Genomic DNA, 27483 nt, shown 5'->3' with positions numbered 1-27483 from the left:
GGTGGACGCCGTCCATGGCGGTCTGGAGGCCGCCCGCGCCTGCCTGAGCGCCGGCTATGGCGAGGTCGACGCCGGCCGTGGCTCCCTGCCAGCTGACTGGGGCGGGTTGAAGGCCGGCCGAAGGGGGCATGTCCGCGACGCCGGGAGGAGGAGCTCCGGTGGCCGCGCCCTGTAGCTGACGAGAAAGCCCAACCCTAGGTGCGGTCTTTCCCATGGATGTGGACGAAGAAGGAGGTGCAGGAGGTCGAGCAGGACCGGATCTACCGGATCCGGCCATGGAGGGCTCGCCGGAGTGGAGGGATGGAGGGAGGGGATGAGCGGCGTGGCCTCCCTGGCCGCGACGGAAGAGGAGGTCGGCGCGAGGCGCGAGTCGAAGGGCCGTCGTAACCCGTGAGGTGGGGAAGAAAGGAAAGAATCAAACCGGTAAGGGTAAGGGGTGTGTAACTAGTGGCAATGGTGGGTAATTTTTATCCAACTTCACGAGGAGGTACGAAACACCCATTCGTGGAGCACCCCCTGAGGAGCTTCACCAATTTGGTGAATCTGGTCTCTAGATCCACCGTTTTGGTGGATTTGAATTTGGTCGATCTAGGGTGTTTAGGAAATTTTTTGTAGAGTGGAGCTGAAAATAGTGAATCTGGAGCCGATGAATCCCTGCCAAACAGGCCCTAAGTAAAAGTAAAAAAAAATCTTTCAATTTCTATAACTAAAAACTACTACATTGTTCCTATATATCGATTGTTAAGGTTTAGATCCAATATAAAAATGGATAAATAAAGACTCCAATACATGGTAGTGGAAAAAGATAGCAGTGCGCAATTTAGTTATCGTTATTTATAATTAGATTTTTGTAACGGTAATAAAAAAACAAGAAAACCACAACGAACATGCATGGGAATAAACGGCTTGTTCGGTTGACTGGTTTATCAGCCTGTTCGGTTGGCTGGTTTGTATCGTTGCTGGTTCGTGAAGAAGTACTGTTGGCTGATTTGTGTGAGAGAAAAATATTATTCTGACTAAAAATTTATTGTCATTTATGATAAGCCACAGTCAAACGAACAGGCTGAAAGATTGCACGCATGTACAAGAGCTATCCTTCGCTGAGGTGGTCAAAATTGGAGCGACTGCATTCAATCAGGAGGATAGGCCTCACCAACCCAGGACCGGCGCCTCAAATCCGCCGTCACCGTGAGGAGGAGCAATTAAAACTTTACACTCGAATATTTAGATATATTTATAGAGTATTAAATATAAACTAAAAAAAAATAATTACACAGTTTATGACTGATTTGCAGAACAAATCTTTTAAGTCTAATTAGTTTATAGTTTGACAACAAAGTGCTACATTACCACATGTGTTAATAATAGATTAATTAGGCATAATAAATTCATATCGCCGACATATTCTATAATTTATTTATTTTTAGTATCCGAACAATCGCCCATAACTTTACGGGCCTTTGATCTACACAAGGCCTACTCCAGCTGCACTACTGCATAGGCCTCGTCACATCGCCGCGCGGCCGGCCCTTGCAATCCGTCATGTCGCAACTCGGCGCTCAAGATGGGCACTTATTACAAGCGCGTCTCCACCATGGCCTCGCCCTCTCGCCGCGAAGCTCGTACTGGCAAGCCATCGCATCACAACTCGGCTGGCTACCAGCGGAAATTTTGCAGTGGGAGAGTCTGCTGCTCAAAAGGATTCAATTCACCATAGCCGAGCTGGAACGAGGTACGAAGAAAATAGAGACTTTTCCCTGTGTGCCATTATAAAAGATCGCAATCCCCTGTGTGCCCCTAGAAAAATTTAGCGGTCTTCAGCGCCACTACTCCAACTTTTTCGTGTCCTCCATGCCACTTTCGTCTCGGAACTCCCGACAAACGTCGGGACTTCCGACGGTCGGGACTTCCGACGATCGTCGGGACTTCCGACGGGCACAGACAGCAGGTCAGTAGAACCATCGATGCCGGGACTCCCGGCTTGGGTCGGGACTTCCAACTGTCGGGAGTTCCGACTCACGTCGGGACTTCCGACGTCCACAGTCACCGCGTTGGCTGTGACTGGGAGCCAGCACTTCCGGCAAGAGTCAAGACTTCCGACTGTCGAGAGTTCCGGCTTACGTCGGGACTTCCGACACCGACAGTCACAGAAAAATTATTCTATGTGCTCGTGAAGTGCTAGAGTGTCTCACTTTGAATTTAATTATTATGCTTGAGCACTCTATCTTCCTCAGACCACCGAAACTTGCATCCCTCTTAATAGTACGGCATACCTATTAACTCAAGATCAAAAGAAATACGAAATTAAACCTTTTGAGTTGATCTTCTTTAAAATTGATGCCGTGTCTTTCAATCTTCATCAAGTGAGGGTGCCAACATGTCAATATTGATCTTGTTACTTGAGCATAGCCATCTTGAGCACATGACTTGATTCCTTTCATCAAATATGAATAACTCCAAAATGTATCAAGTCACTTCCATCAAACATTCCAATAGTGATTTGATCCTCCACATAAACATGGCCATCATAGCTTGATTAGTACCTCAACTAAATGCAAGTACTTCCTTCTTCACCCTAGCTAGGTTCTTCGGCCGCCAAGCTATCGCTTGCCCTTCACCCTTGCTTAGTACCTCGAAGCCTTTCCTTGCTATCTTCACCATCACAAGCCATCAAGTCACATCTTGTGTTGAATCATCCATTCATGTATTGTCATCTTTTTCATTTCAATTTAGCAAGCTTCACTTAAGAGACCATTCCATATGCAATCCTTCATGTCTCATTAATTAATCCTAACGAGCTTGCTTTCATATAGTACATGGAATCCCACAATAGATAAGCCTTTGTATGAGTTTCATTTGCATTGTTGTCTTGTGCTTGAACTAGATTGTTTATACAACAACACATCATTTTGGCTTTTCATTAAGTATCTGTGAGATAACCTATTACCTGTTCACACTTAGCAAACGGGTTAGACCTTTAATCATGTTGTCATTCAATCATCCAAAACCCACTAAAGGGCTAGATGCACTTTCACCAGCCCATTGCCACGTGGGTACACGCTATTCCCGCCATCTCTCCACTCCCAGTGCACGAGTAGCCATTCTCGTAATAGAATCGCCAAGTTAAGGCTTATCGGAGTATGTGGTTAGTACTACAAAGTCTTACCTCATGCAGGTAAACAACGGACGGGCCTCAATCGACACAGGCGGAAAGAACCCGCTCACAAGACATCCATGTCTTGTGGCTCTCATACACCGAGTCCGCCCGGTCTAGATTTATTACTCCACATGCTCATATCTCATGATAACATAAGTAACCAAACGTAACCAAAGATCCATTTGAAACTCACAGGTGACAGGCAATCACCCGACTTTTATCTGTCTAAGCATGGCTAGGCATAACTAGTCATTTACGAAGTAAAACTGGTAACAAGGTAGATATGAAAAAACAAGGTTGGTAATGCACCGATTAGGTTTCACTCACTCCTAATCACTTAATGCAGTATTGAAAAGCAAAAGCAATGTAAATTTGTAAAACACAAGGTAGGTTTAAATGCATCCAGGGCTTGCCTTGATTGCCAGAAAAGTCTAGTTCCGGAGTCGTCCCACTGATATCAAATCCGACCACAACAGACGGATTAACCTCCTCCTCAACTTGATTAACTACCACGTGCTCACTTTTATTTACTACACGTAGTAACAATGCCATGTTTAACATGATGCGAGATACAAAACGTGATGCTTGATAATGGATGCGAAAGTTAAAAACTTGAATACAACTTTCCTTCGCGGTACAGTTATAAGTCAAAACTAACTAAACCTTTTTCATAACACTTATTTCAATTGCCAAGGATCATTACCAACCAATGACCCAAGGTCATCACTCAATCCAAAAATTAAAACAAAACCTAAATCATTAAATGTTACTATTTGCTTTTATGAATTAATTATTTAATTCAAAATTATGAAATAAATCAACTTGTTCCAATTGAGCTCCAAATTTTTGTAAAGGTTCATCACATGATAACTAAGTGGAAAAACAATTTTCATAATTTTTGGACAATTATTTAAGCCTATAAAAATCATGGAAACTCATTTATTAATTAATTGAGCAATTTTTATCACATTCAAAAATTACTGAAAAACAACATTTCATATTTTTCCTAAATATTATACATCACAGAGAGGTCACACAAAATTTTCATAATTTTTGGAGCTCTAAATAATTGTACACAAAAATAACAAATCACAGTACTATTCATTCAATTCTACAAAATAGAAAAATCCATTTTCAAACACAGAGTCGCTGACAACGGGGTCCCACGTGTCAGCGTCTACCTCCCGCGCTCATCAGCGACTACCGTACTTGGACTAGATTTTTCGCCGCCGGTGAGGTCTCCGACCATGGCCAATGCACTACTACGTTCCCCACATCACAGCGCGTCGATTGGTAGCACTAACGAGACTAATCGCAGCGAAGTTCGAGCTTGACGCCGGCCATGGCGGACACGGCGGAGCGGCTGTGCTACGCCGGTGAAACAAGACCGGTAGAGCTTAAACAAACAGCAAGGGAAGGTTCAGCAGCTCACCCCGAACGTGATCGAACAAAAAGCAGGACCGGAGGAGCAGCGGAGAGGTGGGTCGACGAGCACAGCAGTCACGGTGGCGAAACAGACGTCGCCGGCGATGATCCGGTGGCTGCGGTGGACAAATTGATCAAGCAACAAGGTACAAAGCACCACGGCATCAAGGTGAAGCTGGATCAACACTTAGCAAGAGCAGCGGCTCATCGTAGAGCGCTGGCCACGACGGCGCTCACTCGACGGTGGTGCTGCCGGCTGCGAGGAAGAAAGGCAGCGAGCGGCGTTTCCCGGCGAAGTCAAGCGACTTGGGCTAGTTGGCTGGGTGTGCAAGGAAAAAGCGGAGCTATGACGGCTTTGCAGCGACTAGAATGGCTCTACGGCGATGGCACGAGCTCGACGGAGCTATGGCGGCGGCGTCGGGAAAAACAGAGGAGAGGAAAAGAGAAGAACGACGACGACACAAGCTTTGTAGAGCGGCCAGGAAGCGAGGAGATGACACGTAGTATCTTGCTCGTGCCAGCGCAAAGTCGGAGAAGGCCACGGGCGCGCCTAGAACACCAAAGAAGGTCGCCGACGGTGACAGCTGCCCGATGGCACTGTTTCAACTAATTACCGAATTGCCACTCGTTTTAAATTCTTAAATTACTCCCAAATTTGTATAGTAACTCAAAAATCTCCAAAAACAAAAGTTGTTCCAAATTCAAAGTTCTACAACTTTGCTTTAATAACCATACTCTAATTCAGTCTACATTTTGAAATGCAAGTTTCAAATCAAAAGGGGACACTTTAAGTACATTTTGTCTTTTCAAATTACTTCAAATTTTATATAACAACTTTGAAAACTCCAAAAACCAACTTTGTACATCTCAACAAGCTCTACACTTTTACTTTTAGGCTCAACCCCAAAATGTGCTTAGATTTTGAATTTGGTTTTCAGGGTAGAATTTAAATACTGGAAATTAGGGTTTTCAGAAATTCAAATCAATACAAAGATTTTTAACTCAATTCAAGCCATACAAGTCAACACATATAACATAAAGGTAAACTTGTTTTAGTGTATGCATATCAAAATTTTTACTAACACATGAATGATTTGCAATGCATATGATGACATCGCAGGTTTTAGTATTTAAAACACCCGAGGTGTTACAAAGTGCCCCGCCGCTGAGCCGCTTCACCTCCGTCGCTGTCGCCCCATGGCCGCCCGCGTGCGTGCGTGGCCGTCGTGCCATGGGCCGCCTCGGGTCTTGTCGTCGACGACCGCGTGCGACCGGGCCTGCCGCTGCCCCGCGCCGTCTTCCCACCACCGGTGGGTACGCAAGTGGCTGGGATTTGGCTGGCCGCGCCCGTCCCGTGGCTCCTCTGCTCTTAAGGATGAAGGGAAGGTGAGATAGTGCGAATAGAAATTAATACAGGGTTCTTATTGCAAAATACATGACTCATGTTAATAGTGTTGAATAGTGTCTAGAGTATCGCGGGTTAATTTAAAGAAAGATCAGGGGTCTCGACGCAAAGTGGTGCCGCCGTGGCTGGATTTTCCCCTGTGGGGCGGCTTGCTAGGCCAGCCTGCTGCTGACTGCCGCCCCTGGGCCTGGTGTCGCGTGCCCCGCTGGGCCGGCCTACCGCCGCCGCGCCTGGGCCGCTCGCGCCGTTGCCGCTCGCCTTGTTGGGCCGGCCAGTCGTCGTCGTCCGCGCGCTGGGCCGGTTTGTGCCGCCCACGCCTGGGCCGCTACTGCGCGCATGGCCGCTCCACGCGGGCCGCGTTGAGGCTGCTGGGCTGCTTAGTGGCCGTCGGCCCTTTTCGTTCTAGAAAACATTTAGCTAATTTAGTTTTGAAAATAAACTTGTAAAATTCATAGTAAATGATAGAAAATTATAAAAATGCCAAACCAGTTTTGTTGAGTTTCTAAAATCATGATCTATCTGATAGGGTGTTTCGTTTGCATAGATTCGGTTTGTTTTTATTGTTGCTCTAATTATTTTAACATGCTTAATATTATTAAAAGGTGAAATTATAGGAATTTCGGTGATAAATCAGTGATAGTGTTGACTCTGAAAATTTTACAGTAAATTATTAATATTATTAACTGCTCACTATAATTTTTGTAGCTCTAGAATAATTAGTTTGCTAGATAGGTAATGATGTCCCATTTCGAATAAAGATTAAATCGATATAATAGAATAAAGAAACACCTTGGGATTGTATAACTAAAACATTTATTGGGAAATAACGCCTTATTCGACAACATGGATATGTAGCCTAAGTATGGTTATCGTTAAAACTAGCTCGTTAGCTTGAGTGATATAAATTGTATTTCTACGAGTCACGATTGTAGTCGATTAATTACGTCTTTACATTACATAGCATTGCATATCATATAGGTACGATGATGGATCAACGAATCAAGTGACGAATGAGTGGGAATCTAAATATGGTGTAAAGGTATTCTCTCTAGAAGATGATGCAATGGGCTTTCTATTCAGTTGATGGTGGATGATCTGAAGATGCAGATACTAACTTTTAATTAAATCTTACCCAGGTAAGCCCCGGTGCATAACCTCTACTTTGATGTACTTTAAATTATATTTGTGCATTAAGTTTTAAGGAGTTGAATAAAACCCACTTACATATATATATATCTTTGTCCTATGAGTCTTACTAGTATGATATGATCATGTAGAATACTATGCTATAGGACTCCGATAGAAGTCAAGTAATTGTCTGTCACTCGCGAGAGATAGGAAATTTATTACTGTATTATTATCACTTGGAAAATATAAATGGTGACCGGACAGGGATATTGTTTGGGTATTGGTGGGTGTAAGAGGTTGTGTCATGCGACCAACGGGACATAGCTTGGTTACACTGTTTTCCCTGTCCGTGTTGGTTAAGGATCGACCATTGCATTAGACGATAGGCAAGTCACAGACTTATTACCCCAAGCATATACTTGGGTATGGACGTAGGGAGGGCTTGTTACTCTCTTATCATGAGTTCCAGCTCTTTCTGGACTGACTGTCAGGGTGGTTTTTGGGTATTGGAGGTCCTTGCACCGCACTGAGTCCGGGACTCAGGGGCAGGGGCTTGGAGTCCTAGCTTGGACGGAGACCTGGACCCCATGATAGGAGGGTAGTGGGTTGGTCTTGCTTGTGCCTAGGGTATAAGCGGGACGTGTGTTTTTGGGGTACCCAGCTGGGGACATTGATTCACGAATCGTTGGCATTCCGGTATCACTTGTCTAAACTCTAACATCGTAGTAAGAATTAGAAGATGAAATATGGTAAAAAGGATTTTAATTGATACCACCTGCTTGAAAGTAGCACAAGTGCTTACATAGAATGGTTGGCTAATGAACTAATGCGTCTGCTAATAAAAATCAAATATAAGGACGCACATTTAGTAATGCTTCCTGTAGATGTAATAAACCCATAAGCTAGATAGCCTTGCATATCCTTAGAGTCTTTTCTTTCCTCCTGTTGGGTAAGTCTTGCTGAGTACAATTGAGTACTTAGTGTTTTATTTCCTCCTGTTGCAGGTGACAGGTGGATGCTAGAGATGACTCTTGTGTGTGGATTCCTTCTGGTGGGCTCAGAGGGGATTCCTTGACGCTGCGATCATAGTTTTTATTTATAACTCTCACTAAATGTTTTTATAAACAAAAGTTTTATAATCTGTTGTCGTAGTTTATATATCAATATTTTATCACGTCATAAATAGATGTTTAATTCTGCTGTAACTCTGTTCACATGTTTATATTCCGCTGTTCTATTAAATTATTCATAACTCTAATAATATGATTATATTCCGCTGTTATAACAATAAATCTTATACTCTGATGTTGTATTAAAAGTGATGTAAGAAATGGTTAAGAATAATGTAAGTTTTATTATCTTATTTGTGATCCCGATGGAAAAATGTGGATTTTCGGATTCTCCCTTGGGGTGTGCTCGATGGAACCGCGCAATTTGGTGTCCTCCCTTAAGTACTTAGTGTCTAATGGAAGATGAGTACTCCTGAGAGGCATTAGATTAGGCGGTTCTGCCACATCCAGGTCAAAAAAATTGTTCAACCGCAAAGGAGTCATGGGCCCTGTTCGTTTCATTGAAAAAATAAGCCGAAACACTCTTCCGGTTGATTAGTCGTGAGAGTAAAACACTATTTCGGCTGAAAAAATAAGCTGAAAAGTATAGATTATAAGATAAGCGAATAGGGCCATGGAGTGTGTTGACACCAAAATTTGGTAAGCTTACCCTGAAGAGGAAGAGATCGGCCGATGATGTCGAAAATAAGAAAATCTCTTAATTAGTCAATATTTGGGAGCCGACCAGAAAATATTATTCAATTTTGGAGAAGCATGATGTCCAAAGTCTCCTCATGTGAAGATAAGGAAGACACAAGGAAGCTTTATTAGCGGATTCTACAAAAGGGGAAACTGGAGTCCATGTATCTTAAAATTTCCTTTTAGATTTATCTTATTAGGCAAGTTTTGTATTAGATCACCACGTGACCAACTAGGATTGTTTCAGGCCTCAGGGTATAAATATAAACCCCGGCTATTGTACCAAACATCTCCCAATCAATCAATATCAATTACTTTTTTTTGGCTTCACGCCAACCCTTAGGAGTAGGAGTACTGTAGATCTCGACGAGTTCTTCAACAAGCAGGGCTGCATCAATCTGGTCGACCTCCGGTTTGTCTATAAGCACCGTCATGGCTTATACTTTGGTTTGTAAGGCTGCATCGGTCCGGCCGACCTCTTCTGAGCTCTAGTATAAGTTAGTTATCGATCCTTATCTAGTTTAAGTATAGCTGCATCGGTTAAGTTCGACCTCCACTGCTCAAATTAGATTAAGGTCAAGCTATCGGCTCTACCTAAGGGTGTCATCCTTCGGGTATATTCATTAAGTTACCGATTTTGTTGATGTTCTCGTTGTCATCAGTTTCAGCAATATCAACCTGCCCGATCGAGATCGATCTAGATCGGCCTCACATCCTTTTAGTCCATCGTTTATCTTGTTATATTGTGATAATTTTTACTTTAAACGATGGATTATGTTTTATCGACTGTTCTACTTCGATCTTTATCGTTCATAGTACGCATTCAAAGACATGTTTTCGATCTTGGATAAATTCTCTAGTTAATAAGATCTAATCTAGTGACACTACCATAGCTGCATCGATCCGGTCGAACCTCACTGGTAAGACTTTAGATTAGAGATCATCGATTAGTGGTGTTGTTTGTGATCGATGTATGTATTATGTTTGTTTGCTATGCCTGTATCGGCTAAATAGCCGATTGATAGTACTTTAAAGCTTATAGTGTGTCTTTATGGTTCTGCTAAATGTGAATATATCTGTTTATTTTAAAGGTTTGATCTGTTATCTTTATCGCGGCTGCCATCGATCCGGTTGAACCCCACTGTTAAGGATAATATGTTCGATTTGATGAGTTTATAGATCCGTTCATATTAAATAGTCGATTGTTCACATGCTGTAATCCCTTTTTCTATCTGAATCGGCTATTTTAGCTGATTCGTCTGTGCTTTCACAGATATGGCATGTTTTTATGAACCTATTAACATATAGTCGATTTTATGGATTTTCTGGTTTTAGATTATTGTCATCATCTTAGCTGTCATCGATCCGGTCGAACCTCACTGTTGATGGTAATGAATTAGATCTAGCCAATTCGTAGTTCCTATTATGCTAAGCAGTCGATTGCTTGCGTGGCATATCTCTTTTGCCGAATTCATTGGCTTTGAACCATGTATTTGATTAAATCTAATGTAGCCAGTGATGTATCTTTACGCATACATATTAACAGCTTAAGGGAAAAGATCATTAAAAGCTAGGTGCATTGTACTTGTTACTGTAAAATCAATCATAATCCGCGAGTGTTGTAGTCCTTAGCCGTTGATTCCCTCTTATATCGGCTATTTAGTCGATTTTCCCGTATGGCTGCTCCCGAAGCGGCACACCTAAAACTATCTGGTCAAAACCGACATGTTCCATTCTAAATTACTGATAAGCTTTCTCTCCTTATCAATTGCAGGTCAAATTGACTGGCACGCCTTCGAAAAATTCGTAGAATCGGCTGGTCCTGCGTTGAAGCAAAACAGATCTCTGGATCATTCCGACTTGCTGCGTGTCCACCCGGCGCGGCTATCACGTTTTTGCGCCAATAGAGTGAAAAATGTTCTATACTTTGAAAGGGAAAAAATGGTTCATCAAGTAGTAAACATTTATAATTCGCGACATAAATCATTTTTTAGTTGCTTATAACTTCCCCATGCATAACCAAATGACTCAATCGATTGTATGGGTTTTGTCCTTTCCACATCTAATCTAATAATAATAATCGTGCACAAACACACAAAGTTGCCTGCATGGCAAGAGTTCGTTCCTTCCCTTCGCAGTCTACTCATCATCTTCTTCCTCCTCGCAGTCCATCAAGCTCCAGCGCCCGTCGGCGCCCTCCACCATGCCCTTGTTCAGCGGCACCCACCACCCGGGCGGCACCCCATAATCGTCCCGCAGCGCGTCGTACGCCTTGTTCACCAGCGCCGCGTCCCGCGCCACGGCGAGCTCGAACCCTCCGCGCGCGCCCCGCGTGCCCGCCACGCCGTGCAGGTACACCTCGAGGTTGTGCCAGGTCCGCTCGCTCCCGGGGCTCTTCAGGTACGGCGACTCCCCCGTATTGATCGCGAGCTCCGCGCCGACCTCGTGGTAGAACACGATCGGGTACTTGGGCACGACGTCGCGGGCGTTGCGGACGCGCAGGAGCCGCAGCCCCGGGACGGCGTCGAACCGCTTCTTGAAGCCGCCGCCGCCGACGCGCGGGCTGGCGAACGCGAACGCGGTCACCGGGCAGGCGGCCGCGCCCGCCGCCGGCACGTTGTAGCCGTTGGCGGCGATGTCGAACGCGTTGAGCGTGGCGAGCGCCGCTCCGAGGCTGTGGCCCGTCACGGTGATGCTGAGCTCCTCGTCCCTGTACGTGTCCACCAGCCTCCGCACCTCGCTCAGCGCCTGATGCCGTGCGCTGTCCTGGTTGTGGCTGGACGCCGGGTCGGTGGAGGTGTACATGGACAGCCAGCCACGGTGCACCATGGTGTCGCAGCGTTCACCATCCCCGAGGAGGCCACTGGTCGGCACCATGGGGAACTCGAGGTCGTCGGCCCACTCGAGCTTCTGCATGGTGCCGCGCCACACGACGACGACGTCGCGGCGACCCAGCGCGGCCTTCCCCTCGTCGGTGGCCACCGCGACGTAGCCGATCCAGTTGGACTCCCTGCAGCGGCGCGACCTGGACACGGACCTGAGGATGAACGCCTCCGGCACGGCCACCGACGACGTGGCGTACAGGAACCTGGTGACACGGTACGCGGCGGCGTGCGCCGGCAGCCGCACACGGTCGAAGAAGCGCGCCCTGGCGAAGCGGGACAGCCCCGCGTGCGGCGACGCCCGCTCCCGGTTGAAGGCGTCGTAGGTCGCCTGCGCCATCTCGCCGTAGCGGAGCACGGTGCGGCGCAGGTCCAGGTCCAGCGGGTCCAACAGCCCCGCCCAGGCGCTGTTGTCGCCGCCGCCGTGGAGCTCGCGCCACCGCCGGGCCGTGTCGCCGAGGCCGCCGTGCTGGGACATCATGTTGTTGGTGGTGCTCATAGTTGCCTTGCTGGTGCTTCTTCTGATGATGATCCAGCTTGCTCTATATATGGAGGACACAGTGATGGTAGCTTGCTTGGGTTTGCTTCTGATGACGAGGATTGCAAACGGCAAAGGCATGACACGCACCGTGCTGGGACTGCGTGATGGAACGTACATGCTTCGTGTGCTGCTGCTTGCCCAAACTGGGCAGGGCGAACAGTGTAGCGGAGCAAGGTGAAGTGGGGCACGCTTCGTGTCCCGGTCACGCCACACACACATCACAACGCGTGAAGGTGCCATGGCTATGCAATGCACCCACATCTAGAGAGAGAGAGAGAGGTAGGTTAGGCGGTGGGCTAGATCTAGTCCAAATATCCTCTGAAACATGAGGCAGGACCCAAGGCCGAGGGCTTTGTTGGGCCAGCGGTTCAGTTCCATGTATGCTGTTGGTGGATTCGGCTGTCACAAACAGAGCTTAGATTTCTTTTGAAACTTTCACCACCGACACGGAACCTCAAAATTTAGTTTGGAGATATAAAGTTGATAGCGTAGATTTTCCTTAAACAACAGTTTCATAATCACGGTGTTAAAAGAAACTTATAAGAAAATACCTAAATAAAGAGTTCAGATAAAACATGATTAGTAAAGGTAAAATCTAAATAGAATTTGAAAAGTTGACCGTTGATCTCCAAATTAATTTTAGAGAAAAAAACTCAAATAAATAGTCCTTTTAAATATAAATGGTAAATAGTAAAATTAAAAATTAATGTTTATAAAAAAATGATAATTCAATCTCCATACGCTTAAAAACATCTAAATAAAAGTTAGTTCGTATTGGTGTATTACTAAGGGCCTGTTTGGCAGAGATTCACCACTGTGAAATGTGAATCTGAATCTGGGATTCACCGTGGATCAGCTCCACCGTGAATTTGAGATCCACCGTGTATGTATCAGGGAACTGTTTGACAAAACAACAGATCCAAATTCACGAAAATGAGGTTTTGGTGGGAATAGCCTGTTTTGCCCTTAGGTTGTAACATGAGACATGTGGCTCACGTCTTATGACTATATTTATTCAAAAAAGGTATATTTTTAAAACACAAATGCAATATGACACACCAAATAGATAATTAATTAACTCATGTCAACAATATTTCGATTGTCCATACATAAAAATAACTAAAGATTAACTAAATATTACGATTGTTCATGACAACTTCTCAACATTAGATAGTCTTCCATTACATGCTAGTTGTTCCAAGCTAGAGCAAGAGCCGTGGCCAAGCCGTCACGAAATACATCCATAGTGGCGGCATTGGCTTCCGAAGTAGAACCATCCGATGTAACTGCATATCGGTTATACCTTTCTGGTATTGTTGGGACAAAATGAGGATCATGATCGAAACGAGCAAAGTCCGGATCTTCACTACCATGTTCACGAATAAAATTCTAAAGGACCATACAAGCAACAACAACCATTTTTTGCTTCCCCATCGGGTAGTTTGGCATCTTGTATAGAATTTGCCACTTCATTTTCAAAACTCCAAAAGACCTCTCAATAACATTTCGAATAGAAGAGTGAATTCGATTGAATTTTTCCTTAGGTGTTTTGGGTTCCATACCCCGATGCCACTCCGGCATATGATATCTTTCACCTTTGTAAGGAGCTAGATATCCGGTCCGATTAGGATATCCGGCATCAACAACATAGTATTTGCCTAAACATGATCAAAACAATATAAGTTAATATTTTGTATCATAAAAAAAGAGACTAAACGATTAATCATTTTTATTACCTTGTGGAGGATGTGGGAAGAATTTTTCATCCACCGAGATTGCATTGTATAGCACACTAGTGTCATGCATAGATCCCGGTTGACCGGTGGATACATATGTGAATCGCATGTCAAAATCACAAACTGCTAAGACATTTTGAGTGGCTATCCCTGTTTTCCTCGGTTGCTGCTGCGATGAACTACCGCCTGCTTGACCAGTGGCCACACCCCCAGCGCCCATGGCTGCCTGCTGGCCAGCCGGTAAGGGCTGCTGGCCGATCAGTAGGGGCTGCTGGCCGGCCAGGAAGGTTTGTTGGGCAGCCAAGGCATGCTGGTGGACGCCGTCCATGGCGGTCTGGAGGCCGCCCGCGCCTGCCTGAGCGCCGGCTATGGCGAGGTCGACGCCGGCCGTGGCTCCCTGCCAGCTGACTGGGGCGGGTTGAAGGCCGGCCGAAGGGGGCATGTCCGCGACGCCGGGAGGAGGAGCTCCGGTGGCCGCGCCCTGTAGCTGACGAGAAAGCCCAACCCTAGGTGCGGTCTTTCCCATGGATGTGGACGAAGAAGGAGGTGCAGGAGGTCGAGCAGGACCGGATCTACCGGATCCGGCCATGGAGGGCTCGCCGGAGTGGAGGGATGGAGGGAGGGGATGAGCGGCGTGGCCTCCCTGGCCGCGACGGAAGAGGAGGTCGGCGCGAGGCGCGAGTCGAAGGGCCGTCGTAACCCGTGAGGTGGGGAAGAAAGGAAAGAATCAAACCGGTAAGGGTAAGGGGTGTGTAACTAGTGGCAATGGTGGGTAATTTTTATCCAACTTCACGAGGAGGTACGAAACACCCATTCGTGGAGCACCCCCTGAGGAGCTTCACCAATTTGGTGAATCTGGTCTCTAGATCCACCGTTTTGGTGGATTTGAATTTGGTCGATCTAGGGTGTTTAGGAAATTTTTTGTAGAGTGGAGCTGAAAATAGTGAATCTGGAGCCGATGAATCCCTGCCAAACAGGCCCTAAGTAAAAGTAAAAAAAAATCTTTCAATTTCTATAACTAAAAACTACTACATTGTTCCTATATATCGATTGTTAAGGTTTAGATCCAATATAAAAATGGATAAATAAAGACTCCAATACATGGTAGTGGAAAAAGATAGCAGTGCGCAATTTAGTTATCGTTATTTATAATTAGATTTTTGTAACGGTAATAAAAAAACAAGAAAACCACAACGAACATGCATGGGAATAAACGGCTTGTTCGGTTGACTGGTTTATCAGCCTGTTCGGTTGGCTGGTTTGTATCGTTGCTGGTTCGTGAAGAAGTACTGTTGGCTGATTTGTGTGAGAGAAAAATATTATTCTGACTAAAAATTTATTGTCATTTATGATAAGCCACAGTCAAACGAACAGGCTGAAAGATTGCACGCATGTACAAGAGCTATCCTTCGCTGAGGTGGTCAAAATTGGAGCGACTGCATTCAATCAGGAGGATAGGCCTCACCAACCCAGGACCGGCGCCTCAAATCCGCCGTCACCGTGAGGAGGAGCAATTAAAACTTTACACTCGAATATTTAGATATATTTATAGAGTATTAAATATAAACTAAAAAAAAATAATTACACAGTTTATGACTGATTTGCAGAACAAATCTTTTAAGTCTAATTAGTTTATAGTTTGACAACAAAGTGCTACATTACCACATGTGTTAATAATAGATTAATTAGGCATAATAAATTCATATCGCCGACATATTCTATAATTTATTTATTTTTAGTATCCGAACAATCGCCCATAACTTTACGGGCCTTTGATCTACACAAGGCCTACTCCAGCTGCACTACTGCATAGGCCTCGTCACATCGCCGCGCGGCCGGCCCTTGCAATCCGTCATGTCGCAACTCGGCGCTCAAGATGGGCACTTATTACAAGCGCGTCTCCACCATGGCCTCGCCCTCTCGCCGCGAAGCTCGTACTGGCAAGCCATCGCATCACAACTCGGCTGGCTACCAGCGGAAATTTTGCAGTGGGAGAGTCTGCTGCTCAAAAGGATTCAATTCACCATAGCCGAGCTGGAACGAGGTACGAAGAAAATAGAGACTTTTCCCTGTGTGCCATTATAAAAGATCGCAATCCCCTGTGTGCCCCTAGAAAAATTTAGCGGTCTTCAGCGCCACTACTCCAACTTTTTCGTGTCCTCCATGCCACTTTCGTCAGTTTGGGCTCTAACGCCGTCAAACTACAGGTGTGAAAAGACGAAAATACCCTTAAGTTCAAATATGTTATTAATTTTTTTTAGGATCTTAATGACTTCAAATGAAAAAACTTAAAACTAGAAAGTTGTAGATCTCGTCGAGATCTATAATTTTCATATAAAAATTATTTTCATTTAATTCCGTAAAAAAAATATGATTTGATATGATTAATATATCTTAGAAAAATCATATTATTTTTTTGCGGAATTAAATGAAAATAAATTTTATATGAAAATTATAGATCTCGACGAGATTTACAACTTTCTAGTTTTGAGTTTTTTCATTTGAAGTCGTTAAGATGCTCAAAAAAATTAATAACATATTTGAATTTAAGGGCATTTTCGTCTTTTCACACCTGCAGTTTGACGGCGTTAGAGCCTGAACTGACGAAAGTGGCATGGAGGACATGAAAAAGTTGGAGTGGTGGCGCTGAAGACCGCTGAATTTTTTCAGGGGCACACAGGGAATTACGATCTTTTATAATGGCACACAGGGAAAAGTCTCAAGAAAATATTGGTGGCGGAATTCAAGTCCCTCGCCAGCCCAGGGCCACTTCTCCGCGAAGTGCATTCAAACGAAGCAAGGCCCCAAGCCTCCTCTGCTCTCAGAGTGTTCGGTAGCAAAACGGACGGGAGATGCTTCGTGCGTCTCGCGCTTGACCACAGAGCTGCCTATTGCCGAGATCTAGTCCGCTGCTTCCGCTGCCGACGTTCCGCCCACCGGGAGCGTGACTGCCAGGAGGCGTCTACGAGCAAGCCGAGCAAGCCACTACAACCCCCTCCACCCTGGAGGGACGACGCTATCCCACCGCCACCTCCGCCTTCGACCTCGACTGCCATGGCGATGCTGGGGGATCCGGCCACCCGCCCGGATGAGGATGAATGTCTCATCCCAACCACCTACGCCCTCGACGCGAGTCTGCGCGAATGGGAGGACACTGCGGCGGTGTCCTGGGGCATGACGGCCCCGCCAGGCACGGGCCCTAAGGAGGTCGAGGCGGCGATACGCGACGAGTTCAGGCTCCGCCATGGCGAGGTTACCATCACCAGGCACTTCCCGGAGACTTTCCTCATCAAGTTCGAGCATCGCCACCACTGCGCCCAGGCCCTCAAGCAAGGCTTCGCCAAGCGCTACGGCATCCACATCCACCTCATCAAGTGGCGCAGCCTCAAGAACGCCCTGGCCGTCACCTTGCTGTTCAGGGTCATGCTCTGCTTCAACGGCATCCCGAACCATGCCTGGGATGCGGAGGTTGTGGAGCGGATCATCGGCAGGCGCTGCGCTCTGGAGACCATCGAGACCAACCTTCCGCATCCGGCTGAGACGAAGACGGTGGACCTGTGGGCTTGGACTGCAAACCCAAGCCTCATCCCCAAGAAGGTCTGGCTAACCTTCACCAGTCGCGCCAAGGATCCCGTTCTAGCATCCATAGTGGTGTCGGAGACACCACCGGAACACTGGCAGCATGAGCGCAAGCACGGTGTCATCATCCACCTTGAAGAAATTCATGACTACACCATGTCCACCGTCGACAGCAACGGCAAATTCTCCCCTGGTAAGCGTCGCCTCCCAGATTGGCATTTGGGTGTGATTGATGGTCATCCGGTGCCGCCGCGAGCTTTTGAGGAATTCCCACACCACCCGCCACCCCCGCGTGCCAACCGTGGCAACAATGAACGCGGTGGTGGCAGCAAGGCAGAGCGACGTCATGATGGTCGCGGCTCCAAGAGCAAGTACAACAACGGCCACCTGGGCTATGACCTCGGTCACAGCCGTAGGCGCCACGACGACGACGACGACGACGACAACCGCGGCCATGGGGGTCGCGACGCTCGTGGGCGCGACCGCGACTTCCAGGACCGCTACAAGGATGACGCCCCAGTGTACCGCGAGTGCTCCCGCTCGCCCCGCAATCGAGTGTGGGAGACATAGAGAGCGTCAACAAGATGAGCTCAAGGCGCCTGAAAACCTTCCAGAGGCACTGCCCTAGCTTAACCATCTGCAGAATGTGCAGAGCTGCAAGCTTCAGGAACTGTTCAGGGTCCATGCTGCAGCGCTCTAAGACGCCATGCAGCGCATCATCGGCTGGCCGGGCGGTGAGAAGGCAGTCCAAGGCTTCACGGCATCCATGCAAGCGCCCCTCGACGACTACATCAACAAAGCCTGCACGCTGGCTGCCAACCTGGGGCTGTTGGAGGCGCCCCCAGCCAACGGTGGCTCTGGAGTCACTGCTGGGGCTAAACCACCCAATGGGAATGAAGCCTCGTCCGCCCCACCCAAGCATGCTGCACCGGCCACTACTGTCCCGATGTCCAACATCTTCGCACGCCTTCTTCGGGACATTCCGGCATAGGCGCGGCGGCAACAATCCTGCCAGCAGTTGAGTGCTCCATCGACGCGGTCCTGCCGGCAGCGGAGTGCTCCATCGACGCGGTGGACCAGGCTCTACAGCAGCTGCAGCTTCAACCGACAGGGGCAACTACGCCTGCCCCTCCGACCATCAACATGCAGCAGACACCAGAGCCTACCTCGCCAACGGTCAACTTGCAGGCAGCGAGCTTCCAGGCCCTCTTTGCAGGTCTGAATGTTCAAAATGCTAGTGTCACTGAAACTGCTCAGCTTGCTAATAGTAACAGCCCTCCCATGGAGGAAATACCAACAGGGGTTGCTGCTTTCTTCATCAACACGATGCCACCGATCATTCAGAGCAACCCCAGCCCGCTGAAAGCGCCACCAGCAGTGCAACGTTGCAGATGCCAGCGCCGAGTCTTCGACATGTCATCGGTACGTCGCAGTGCACGCCTCGCCAAAAATCGGCCCATCACACAGATGCAGCGTGCACAACAGAATTTGTGCAGGAAGCTTGTCCTCTTGCAAGACGTGTTAGTATTGATCTCCCACCAACGGCCTAACTGGGCCTTGTCCTCGCGCCCTGATCGGGGGCGCCCAACCCTACATGGTTGGTGGGCCCCCGTCGCACAGCGCTATAAAGAAAGGAAGGTGGGGGGCCGGGGCTCGCGACACGAGGTTCACCGCGCCGGCAGTCACTCCACCGACATCCTAAACCCTAGACCCGATCGAAAGTAGGGGCGCTGCCAGCGACGGGAAGTACCACCGACGCCGGCAACGCCACCCGACGCTCACGCCGCCGTCGAGGACGCCACAGCGCCGACTCCCTCTCCACCGACCGTCGCTGCCGGCGCACAGATGGCGTCCGTCAACGAAACCCCGGCCGGAGCTTCAACAACTACGGCATTCGATGGTTTGCCACCTATCACCCCTCTCTCTCTCTGTGAAATCCGAATGCTCTATTTCTATGTGCTAAGAATCCCGATCTGATGAATATACTAAGAACTCTAACCTAACAATGGTACCGGAGCCGGGTTCGACAAGAAATCAGATCGGCTAAGTGAAACCGACCGATCTGATGCGGATTGGGAAAGAAAGTCGAAAAACCGAACCCTAAGAACACTAACCCTATTTTCCCCCATTCGGATGAACCCGAAAAGAACAACTCAAATCCGAAGGGGAAGGAAGAAGGAAAGAAACCCCAAATCCAAACCCTAATACCCCATTACCTATTCGGAAAAGAGGAACAAGATACAAATCCGAAAGGGGAAGGGGAAAAGAACAAGAGTCGGCACACTGAAATCCTAACCCTAATCCCGTGCGTCGGGATGGGGAAGAAGGGGACGGGGAAGAACGAGAAAAGAAAGAACACGCCGGGCGTCGGGGGAAAACTTTTCACCGGCGCAGGAGAAGAAGGGCGCCGCAGCCAGGCCGCTCGACGGCGGCGTGCTCACCCGTTGGGGAGCACGCGCGCCGGCGCCATGGCCGCCTCGCTCCACCGTCGCTCGCTCGGCTGTGCTCGGTTTTTTGCTTGGCTGAGAAGAGAGAGCGCGATAGAGAGAGGACAGAGCGGCGATGAAGAGAGAGAGGCCAAGAGAAGGAAATGAACTCTAGGGTTTTCGGGGGCGGGGGTCAGCTGCCGTTTTGATCCGGCGAAATCACCGGACAGCCGTCGGATATGACGAACGGCCGAGATGCGGCTGCGCTGGGGTGAAACCCTAGAGCGCGCTGCTGGCGAACTGGGCCGCGCCGGGGCTGCTGGCCGGGCCGCGCGCTTGGGAGAGCTGGGCCGCGCTGGGGCTGCTGGCCAGGCCACGCGCTGCTGGCGAACTGGGCCGCGCCGGGGCTGCTGGCCGGGCCGCGCGCTTGAGAGAGCTGGGCCGCGCTGGGCTGAAGAAGAAGAAAATTTTTCTTATTATTTTCCAGGAGCAAGTTTAAATGCATATTTTTGATGAATTTGAATGATTTTAATACAATTTTCTGTGCAAATTTAATCCAACGATATTTTGCTCAGAAAACAATGAATTTTTTTAGTGCTTCTGGAAAATAATAACATGAAAAGATCATTAATGTTTCCGCTGTGCATGATAATTATTGTTCTCTTTGATTAAATTTGAACCAACGGGATAATTTAATTTTAAGAGAAATGAATTTCTGATAATTTTGATGCAATTATGATATTGTTATTTTCTGACCAACGTTGTTAATAACAATATTATAACTTTTGATCCATGAGAAATCGTGCATTAATTTTACTTCTGCCCAACGGTGATGTAAAATGTTTTGCATGGATGAATTATAAGTTTTAATTTGACCAACGTTGAGTTAAAGCATGGAATTTTATGTATAAATGTTTCTTACTTACTCTGGTATGATTTCAGGAGGCAAATGCATTGTGAACATTGCCAACATCCCGACACTCAACGGAACCAATCACCGTGTGTGGCGGGAGAAGTATGAATTGGAACTTGCGTTGGGAGAGATCGATTTTGCCATCACCTCACCGTGTCCTACTGAGCCAGAGGACCCGGTGAGAGGTGACAATGAATCTGATGCTGATTTCGCTTCTCGGAAGCGTGATCATGCTGAAATAAGAATGAAATATGACCTTGAACACAGGCAATGGACTCTCTCCAACCGCAAGTGCCTGTTGGTAGCCAAAGCCACCATAGAAGAACAGATAAGGGGCTCAATCTCTGAATGTGCTACTGCCAAAGAATATCTTGAGAAAATCAAGAGTCAGTTTACTGGGTCTACCAAGGCCACAACAAGTTCACTGATTAAGAAGCTTGTGAATGAGAAATTCACTGGTGGTAGCATAAGAGAGCATATTTTGAAGATAAACACTACGGCATCTAAGCTAAAAGAAATGAATTTGAAGGAAGAGGATTTCCTAATTCATTTGATTTTTGCTTCCTTGCCAAAAGAATATGACACATTCATTGTGAACTACAATATGCAGCCTGAAAGATGGGGCATAGAAAGACTCATCTCAATGTGTGCTCAAGAAGAGAAGAGGATAAAGTCCTCACAAAGTGAATCTGCTCATTTTGTGAAGGACAACAAAAGAAAGAACTTTAATGGCAAGAATTCTAAACCACGAGGGAAATCTAAGTGGGATAAGTCCTCTTCCTCCAGTTCACAGGGAAAAAAACCCCAGGATTCTGAGAATCAGCAGTATGGTGGAGCAGAAAAAGATCAGTGCAAGCATTGCTTCAAGAAGGGACACTACAAGAGGGATTGTCCAGACTTTCTGAAATCTCTGCTAAAGAAAGGTGATGAATTTATTACATTTGTAGATGAATCTCTGTATTTATGTTATGATAAATCCACTTGGTGGGTTGATTCAGGAGCAACTACTCATGTTGCAAATTCTTTACAGGGGTTAAGTGGGACGAGAACCTTGCAAAGAGGAGAAAGAACGATTAAAGTTGCAAATAGACTGCAAGCCAATGTTGAAGCCATTGGAGTTTTTTCTTTAGAATTGAATAATGGTTTTGTACTTAGACTTAAAGAAGTACTTTATGTTCCCTCTTTGCGTAGAAATTTGATAAGTGTTTCGAAACTTGATGATGATGGAATTGATTGCCATTTTGGTGATGGCAAGTGTAAGATACTGGTTAATAATAAATGTGTTGGTCTTGCCTTCCGACAAGACAAGCTTTATTTATTATCTCTTACTGAGAATGTGAACAATGTTTGTGATGAAAATGTGAATGATTCCCCATCTACGGATGTAACTAAGAAGCGGAAGAGAATTGATACTGTCTCTTCGAAATTATGGCATTGTCGCTTGGGCCATATTTCGAGGGGGAGAATGGAACGATTGGTTAAGGAATCAATTCTCCCGCACTTAGAATTTTCAGATTTAGAGCAATGTATTGATTGCATCAAAGGAAAGTATGTCAAGAAAATTAAGAAAGATGCCAAACGAAGCACAGGAATTTTAGAAATAATCCACATAGATATATGTGGTCCTTTTCCTGTGAAAAGTGTGGATGGTTATGACTCGTTTATAACATTCACAGACGACTACTCTCGTTATGGCAATATTTATCCAATTAAAGAAAGATCGGAAGCATTGGATAAATTCAAAATATTTAAAGCTGAAGTTGAAAATCAGCACAATAAGAAAATCAAGATAGTACGATCAGACCGAGGTGGAGAGTACTATGGGCGACATACCGCATATGGCCAAATTCCTGGACCTTTTGCAAGATTCCTACAGGAAAATGGCATAGTTGCTCAGTACTCCACACCGGGGGAGCCTCAGCAGAATGGAGTGGCTGAAAGACATAACCGTACCTTAATGGATATGGTAAGAAGCATGATGAGTTACTCCACATTACCGATTAGTTTATGGATGGAGGCACCGAAAACCGCCATTCACATACTTAATCGAGTACCAAGTAAATCGGTGCCTAAAACACCGTATGAATTATGGACAGGAAGGGAACCCTCACTTAACCATTTGCGTGTGTGGGTCTGTCCAGCTGAGGCAAAAGTGTTTAACCCGAACATAGGAAAGTTAGACTCCAAGACAGTCAGCTGCCATTTTATTGGCTATCCAGAAAGATTGAAAGGATATCGCTTCTATTGTCCTGACAGACATACGAAGATTGTAGAAACAAGACACGCTGTGTTCTTGGAGGATAACATGATCAGGGGGAGCGTGGTAGCACGAGAAATCAGCCTACAGGAGAAGCGGGTGCATGTACCCACTCCGATGGTTGAAGAACCATTCTTCACGCTACCTGCTGCTGTTGCACCGACAGTGTAGGACACTGTAGTGCCAACACCTGTTGCAAGTTCTCCCGTGGCGACAATGAATGAACATGAGGAACCTGTCCTTGAGGAACCTATCCTTGAGGAAACTATAGAACCAAATGTTACACATGAGGAAGAACAACAACAGCCCAATATGGAACAAGTGCCGGAGGCACCTAGAAGGTCTCAAAGAATAAGAAGATCAGCTATTACTGATGACTATGAAGTTTATGAAACTGAAGAATGTCAGATGGGGGACGATCCCACCTCATTTGAAGAAGCCATGAGAAGCGACCACTCATCAAAGTGGCTTAAGGCCATGGAAGATGAATTGAAATCAATGAGTACCAATAAAGTTTGGGACTTAGAAAATATTCCTAAAGGAGCCAAAACAGTAGGCTGTAAATGGGTCTACAAAACGAAATATGACTCCCAAGGGAATATAGAAAGATTTAAAGCGCGACTCGTGGCGAAAGGCTTCACGCAAAGAGAAGGGATTGATTACAATGAGACGTTTTCTCCAGTCTCATGTAAAGATTCCTTCAGAATTATAATGGCACTTGTAGCCCACTATGACTTGGAGTTACATCAAATGGATGTAAAGACGGCTTTTCTAAATGGGGATTTGGAAGAAAATGTTTATATGGCACAACCGAAAAGTTTTGTCGTAAAAGGAAAGGAAAATATGGGATGCCGCCTAAAGAAATCAATCTACGGATTGAAACAAGCGTCAAGACAGTGGTATTTGAAGTTTGATAGAACGATAAAAGGTTTTGGGTTTGAAGAAAATGTTGAGGACAATTGCGTTTATGCAAAGTTCAGGAATGGAAAGTACATATTCCTAATTTTGTATGTGGATGATATCTTGCTTGCTAGCAGTGATATCAATCCACTAATGGAAACGAAGAAATTCTTGTCCTCGAACTTTGATATGAAAGATCTCGGTGAGGCCTCGTTCGTTTTAGGAATAGAGATTCACCGAGATAGGAGAAAAGGGGTTCTAGGATTATCGCAAAAGGCATACATAGAAAAGGTCCTAAAGAAATTTAGTATGCATGCGTGTAGTCCTTCACCTGCTCCTATAGTCAAGGGCGATAGATTTGGGGAACATCAGTGTCCCAAGAACCGATATGAAATTGACCGAATGAAAGCGGTACCGTATGCTTCAGCTGTTGGAAGTTTACAATATGCTCAAGTGTGTACACGCCCTGACTTAGCTTTTGTTACCGGGTTACTTGGCAGATATCAAAAGAATCCAGGAATTGAACATTGGAAATTAGTGAAGAAAGTCATGCGTTATTTGCAGGGTACGAAAGGCCTCATGCTTACGTATAGAAGATCTGATTCCCTGCAGATAGAGGGGTATTTAGATTCTGATTATGCGGGAGACGAAAGAAAATCCACGTCAGGATATGTATTTACTCTCGCAGGAGGGGCTATATCGTGGAAAAGCTCCAAACAAACCGTAACTACATCCTCGACAATGTATGCCGAGTTTGTAGCATGCTATGAGGCAACGGGGCAAGTGAACTGGCTGAAGAAATTCATACCCGGATTGAAAGTGATTGATGATATAAATGAACCACTGCGATTGTATTGTGATAACAATCCAGCGGTACAGTACGCTCACAACAATAGGTCAAGTGGTGCTGCCAAACACATTGACATAAAGTACTATGTTGTGAAAGATAAAGTTCGGGATCATATAATAAATCTTGAGCATATAAGTACAGAGAAAATGCTCGCGGATCCGCTCACAAAGGGCTTACCACCCAACGTGTTCAGAGAACACGTAGCCGGCATGGGTTTAAGGGAAAGCCTATGATACCCGAACATACGAAGGGCCCAAAGAAAGTTTACATTTCAAACGGAGAATTGTATTGTGGCTGTTAGTCTAACGGCACTAATTGCTGTGACGATGGGATAGTTCTATGCACTAATCTGTGATGAAATAGGATGGAAGCAAAAAAAATATGAATCGAAAGTTTTGAGTATGAAATTAAAGAACAAAGAATAGATGAGAGATCAAGGGAGAGAATGTTAGTATTGATCTCCCACCAGTTAGGCCCAACCTTGTCCTCGCGCCCTGATCGGGGGCGCCCAACCCTACATGGTTGGTAGGCCCCCGTCGCACAGCGCTATAAAGGAAGGTGGGGGGCCGGGGCTCGCGACACGAGGTTCACCGCGCCGCCAGTCACCCCACCGACATCCTAAACCCTAGACCCGATTGAAAGTAGGGGCGCTGCCAGCGACGGGAAGTACCACCGACGCCGGCAACGCCACCCGACGCTCACGCCGCCGCCGAGGACACCACAGCGCCGACTCCCTCTCCACCGACCGTCGCTGCCGGCGCGCAGATGGCGTCCGTCAACGAAACCCCAGCCGAAGCTTCAACAACTACGGCATTCAATGGTTTGCCACCTATCACCCCTCTCTCTCTCTGTGAAATCCGAATGCTCTATTCCTGTGTGCTAAGAATCCCGATCTGATGAATATACTAAGAACTCTAACCTAACAAGACGACCTCCAACCAGCTGAAATTGCCTTGCAGGAATTTGTCGCCATGTTCAATGGTCCACTGCCGGAACAGGTGATTGCTGCGCTTCCTGAGATGTTCAACTTGGATGACGGCCCAGCAATGGAGATCAACGAGGCCCTCATCGACTTGGCGGGTGAAGGAATCGCCGATCGCCTGGAGGCGATCCTGCCTACTGCAACCTGAAGCAACCCACCTGATGGCCAACGAGTTCAACTCTGTTATCATCATGTATCCAGATTTCAAATCTCCGTTGTCGCAACATTTTAATTTCAGCTCTTGTGATGTTCTTAAGGCAAGATTGCTTCGCCATTTGAGGACTCGTCGCAGTTATTTGCTTCAGCCATCAGGGCCTAGTATTTTGATGCAACTCCCAGCCGTGTACCTGTTCTGTGCTCAATGCAATGCATATTCCAGCAAGCTCTATGTTGTGGCTGCTGCTGCAAGTTACAGCTCTCCTGCATACTACTGCATGCTGCTAGTTCTCTACACTCCTGCACGCTCCTGCCAACTGCTGCTGCTTCTCGCACAAACTTTTCGCTGGGGCGCCTACCGAGTTTTTTGTGTTCACAGATGATAGGACCAAACATGGACATATTATGCTGGAAAAGATAGAAAAGATGTGGTGCATCAGATAGTGGCAGCCACAAGGTGCCACATCGCATGCCTGCAAGAATCAAAGCTATCCTCCCTCGATCAGCAAACTGCAGCCTACCTGGGCGGCTTTCGTCTGCATAGCTTTGTGTTCAAACCGGCGACTGGTGTTCTTGGAACGCGAGACGGAATTGTCGTTCTATGGAATGATGATTCCATCACTCTAACCAACTGCGTCATGGGAGAATTCCACCTCTCGGCTGACATTGAAGTTAAGGAGTGCTCGACAAAATTTTGACTCTCTGTTGTCTATGGGCCAACTCGGCACCGTGCAAGGCAAAGGTTCTTGGAAGAACTAAAAGCAATCAAACCAGACAGCAATACGCGGTGGCTACTTCTTGGCGATTTGAACTTAATTTACAAAGCGGTCGATAAGAACAATAGAAGACTAAACCACAGACTAATGCGACAATTCCGAGAGGTCTTGAATGAATGCGAACTCCAGGAGATTCACCTTCAGAATCGCAAATTTACATGGAGCAATGAGAGGCGCCATCCAACATTGATGAAGCTAGATAGAGTTTTTTGCAATGCCGAGTGGGACTCCACGTTCGCCTCCCATGTTCTTCACGCTCTCTCCACCTCTCTGTCAGACCATGCCCCGCTTCTACTCTCCAATCAGAGTGGCCCACGACGGCCGAGGATATTCCGCTTCGAAAATTTCTAGGTCAAACTTCTAGGATTCAAAGAGGTGGTGCTGAAGGCATGGACAAAATATTTCCACCGAAGAGCGAACGTGAGAAGAAGGAAGAACCACATTCAGAGGTTGTGAAAGGAGCAAGGTTGGGCGGTCTCGCATGATGAAAAAGTCGTGGTGGTTCAGGAACATTTCCAAAATATCATGAAGCAGTAGCCGTAATGACAGGTTGATTTAAATTTGGACCGACTGCAAATTTCACCACATAATCTAGACATGCTTGCTAGTGACTTTACAGAAT

The 27483-nt window shown here is 46.5% G+C and overlaps 2 protein-coding genes across 2 annotated transcripts; one reads left to right on the top strand and one right to left on the bottom strand.

Annotated features, from left to right (window-relative positions):
- Positions 1-10839: 10839 nt before the first annotated feature.
- LOC136531401 (phospholipase A1-II 6-like) lies at positions 10840-12251 on the bottom strand. Its single transcript, XM_066524065.1, has one exon. The coding sequence runs from the start codon at positions 12242-12244 to the stop codon at positions 11003-11005; it is 1242 nt and encodes a 413-aa protein (XP_066380162.1). The 5' UTR covers positions 12245-12251; the 3' UTR covers positions 10840-11002.
- An 8933-nt stretch (positions 12252-21184) lies between these two features.
- Positions 21185-26077, top strand: LOC136531399 (uncharacterized). The gene is made up of 2 exons (XM_066524063.1): positions 21185-21770; positions 25890-26077. Exons 1-2 carry the CDS (start codon positions 21185-21187, stop codon positions 26075-26077), a joined length of 774 nt encoding a protein of 257 aa, XP_066380160.1.
- Positions 26078-27483: the final 1406 nt, after the last annotated feature.

The sequence above is a fragment of the Miscanthus floridulus genome, unplaced genomic scaffold (genome assembly GCF_019320115.1).
Source record: "Miscanthus floridulus cultivar M001 unplaced genomic scaffold, ASM1932011v1 fs_340_2_3, whole genome shotgun sequence".
Lineage (NCBI taxonomy): Eukaryota > Viridiplantae > Streptophyta > Magnoliopsida > Poales > Poaceae > Miscanthus > Miscanthus floridulus.
This window is presented reverse-complemented; position numbering and strand designations above follow the sequence as displayed.

Bases quoted from the DNA above. Each gene is read 5' to 3' on its own strand.
- LOC136531401 (XM_066524065.1), bottom strand. From the start codon at position 12,244: ATGAGCACCACCAACAACATGATGTCCCAGCACGGCGGCCTCGGCGAC.
- LOC136531399 (XM_066524063.1), top strand. From the start codon at position 21,185: ATGAAATATGACCTTGAACACAGGCAATGGACTCTCTCCAACCGCAAG. The intron at 21,771-25,889 runs GTGGAGCAGAAA...ACCTCCAACCAG, and splicing joins TTCTGAGAATCAGCAGTATG to CTGAAATTGCCTTGCAGGAA.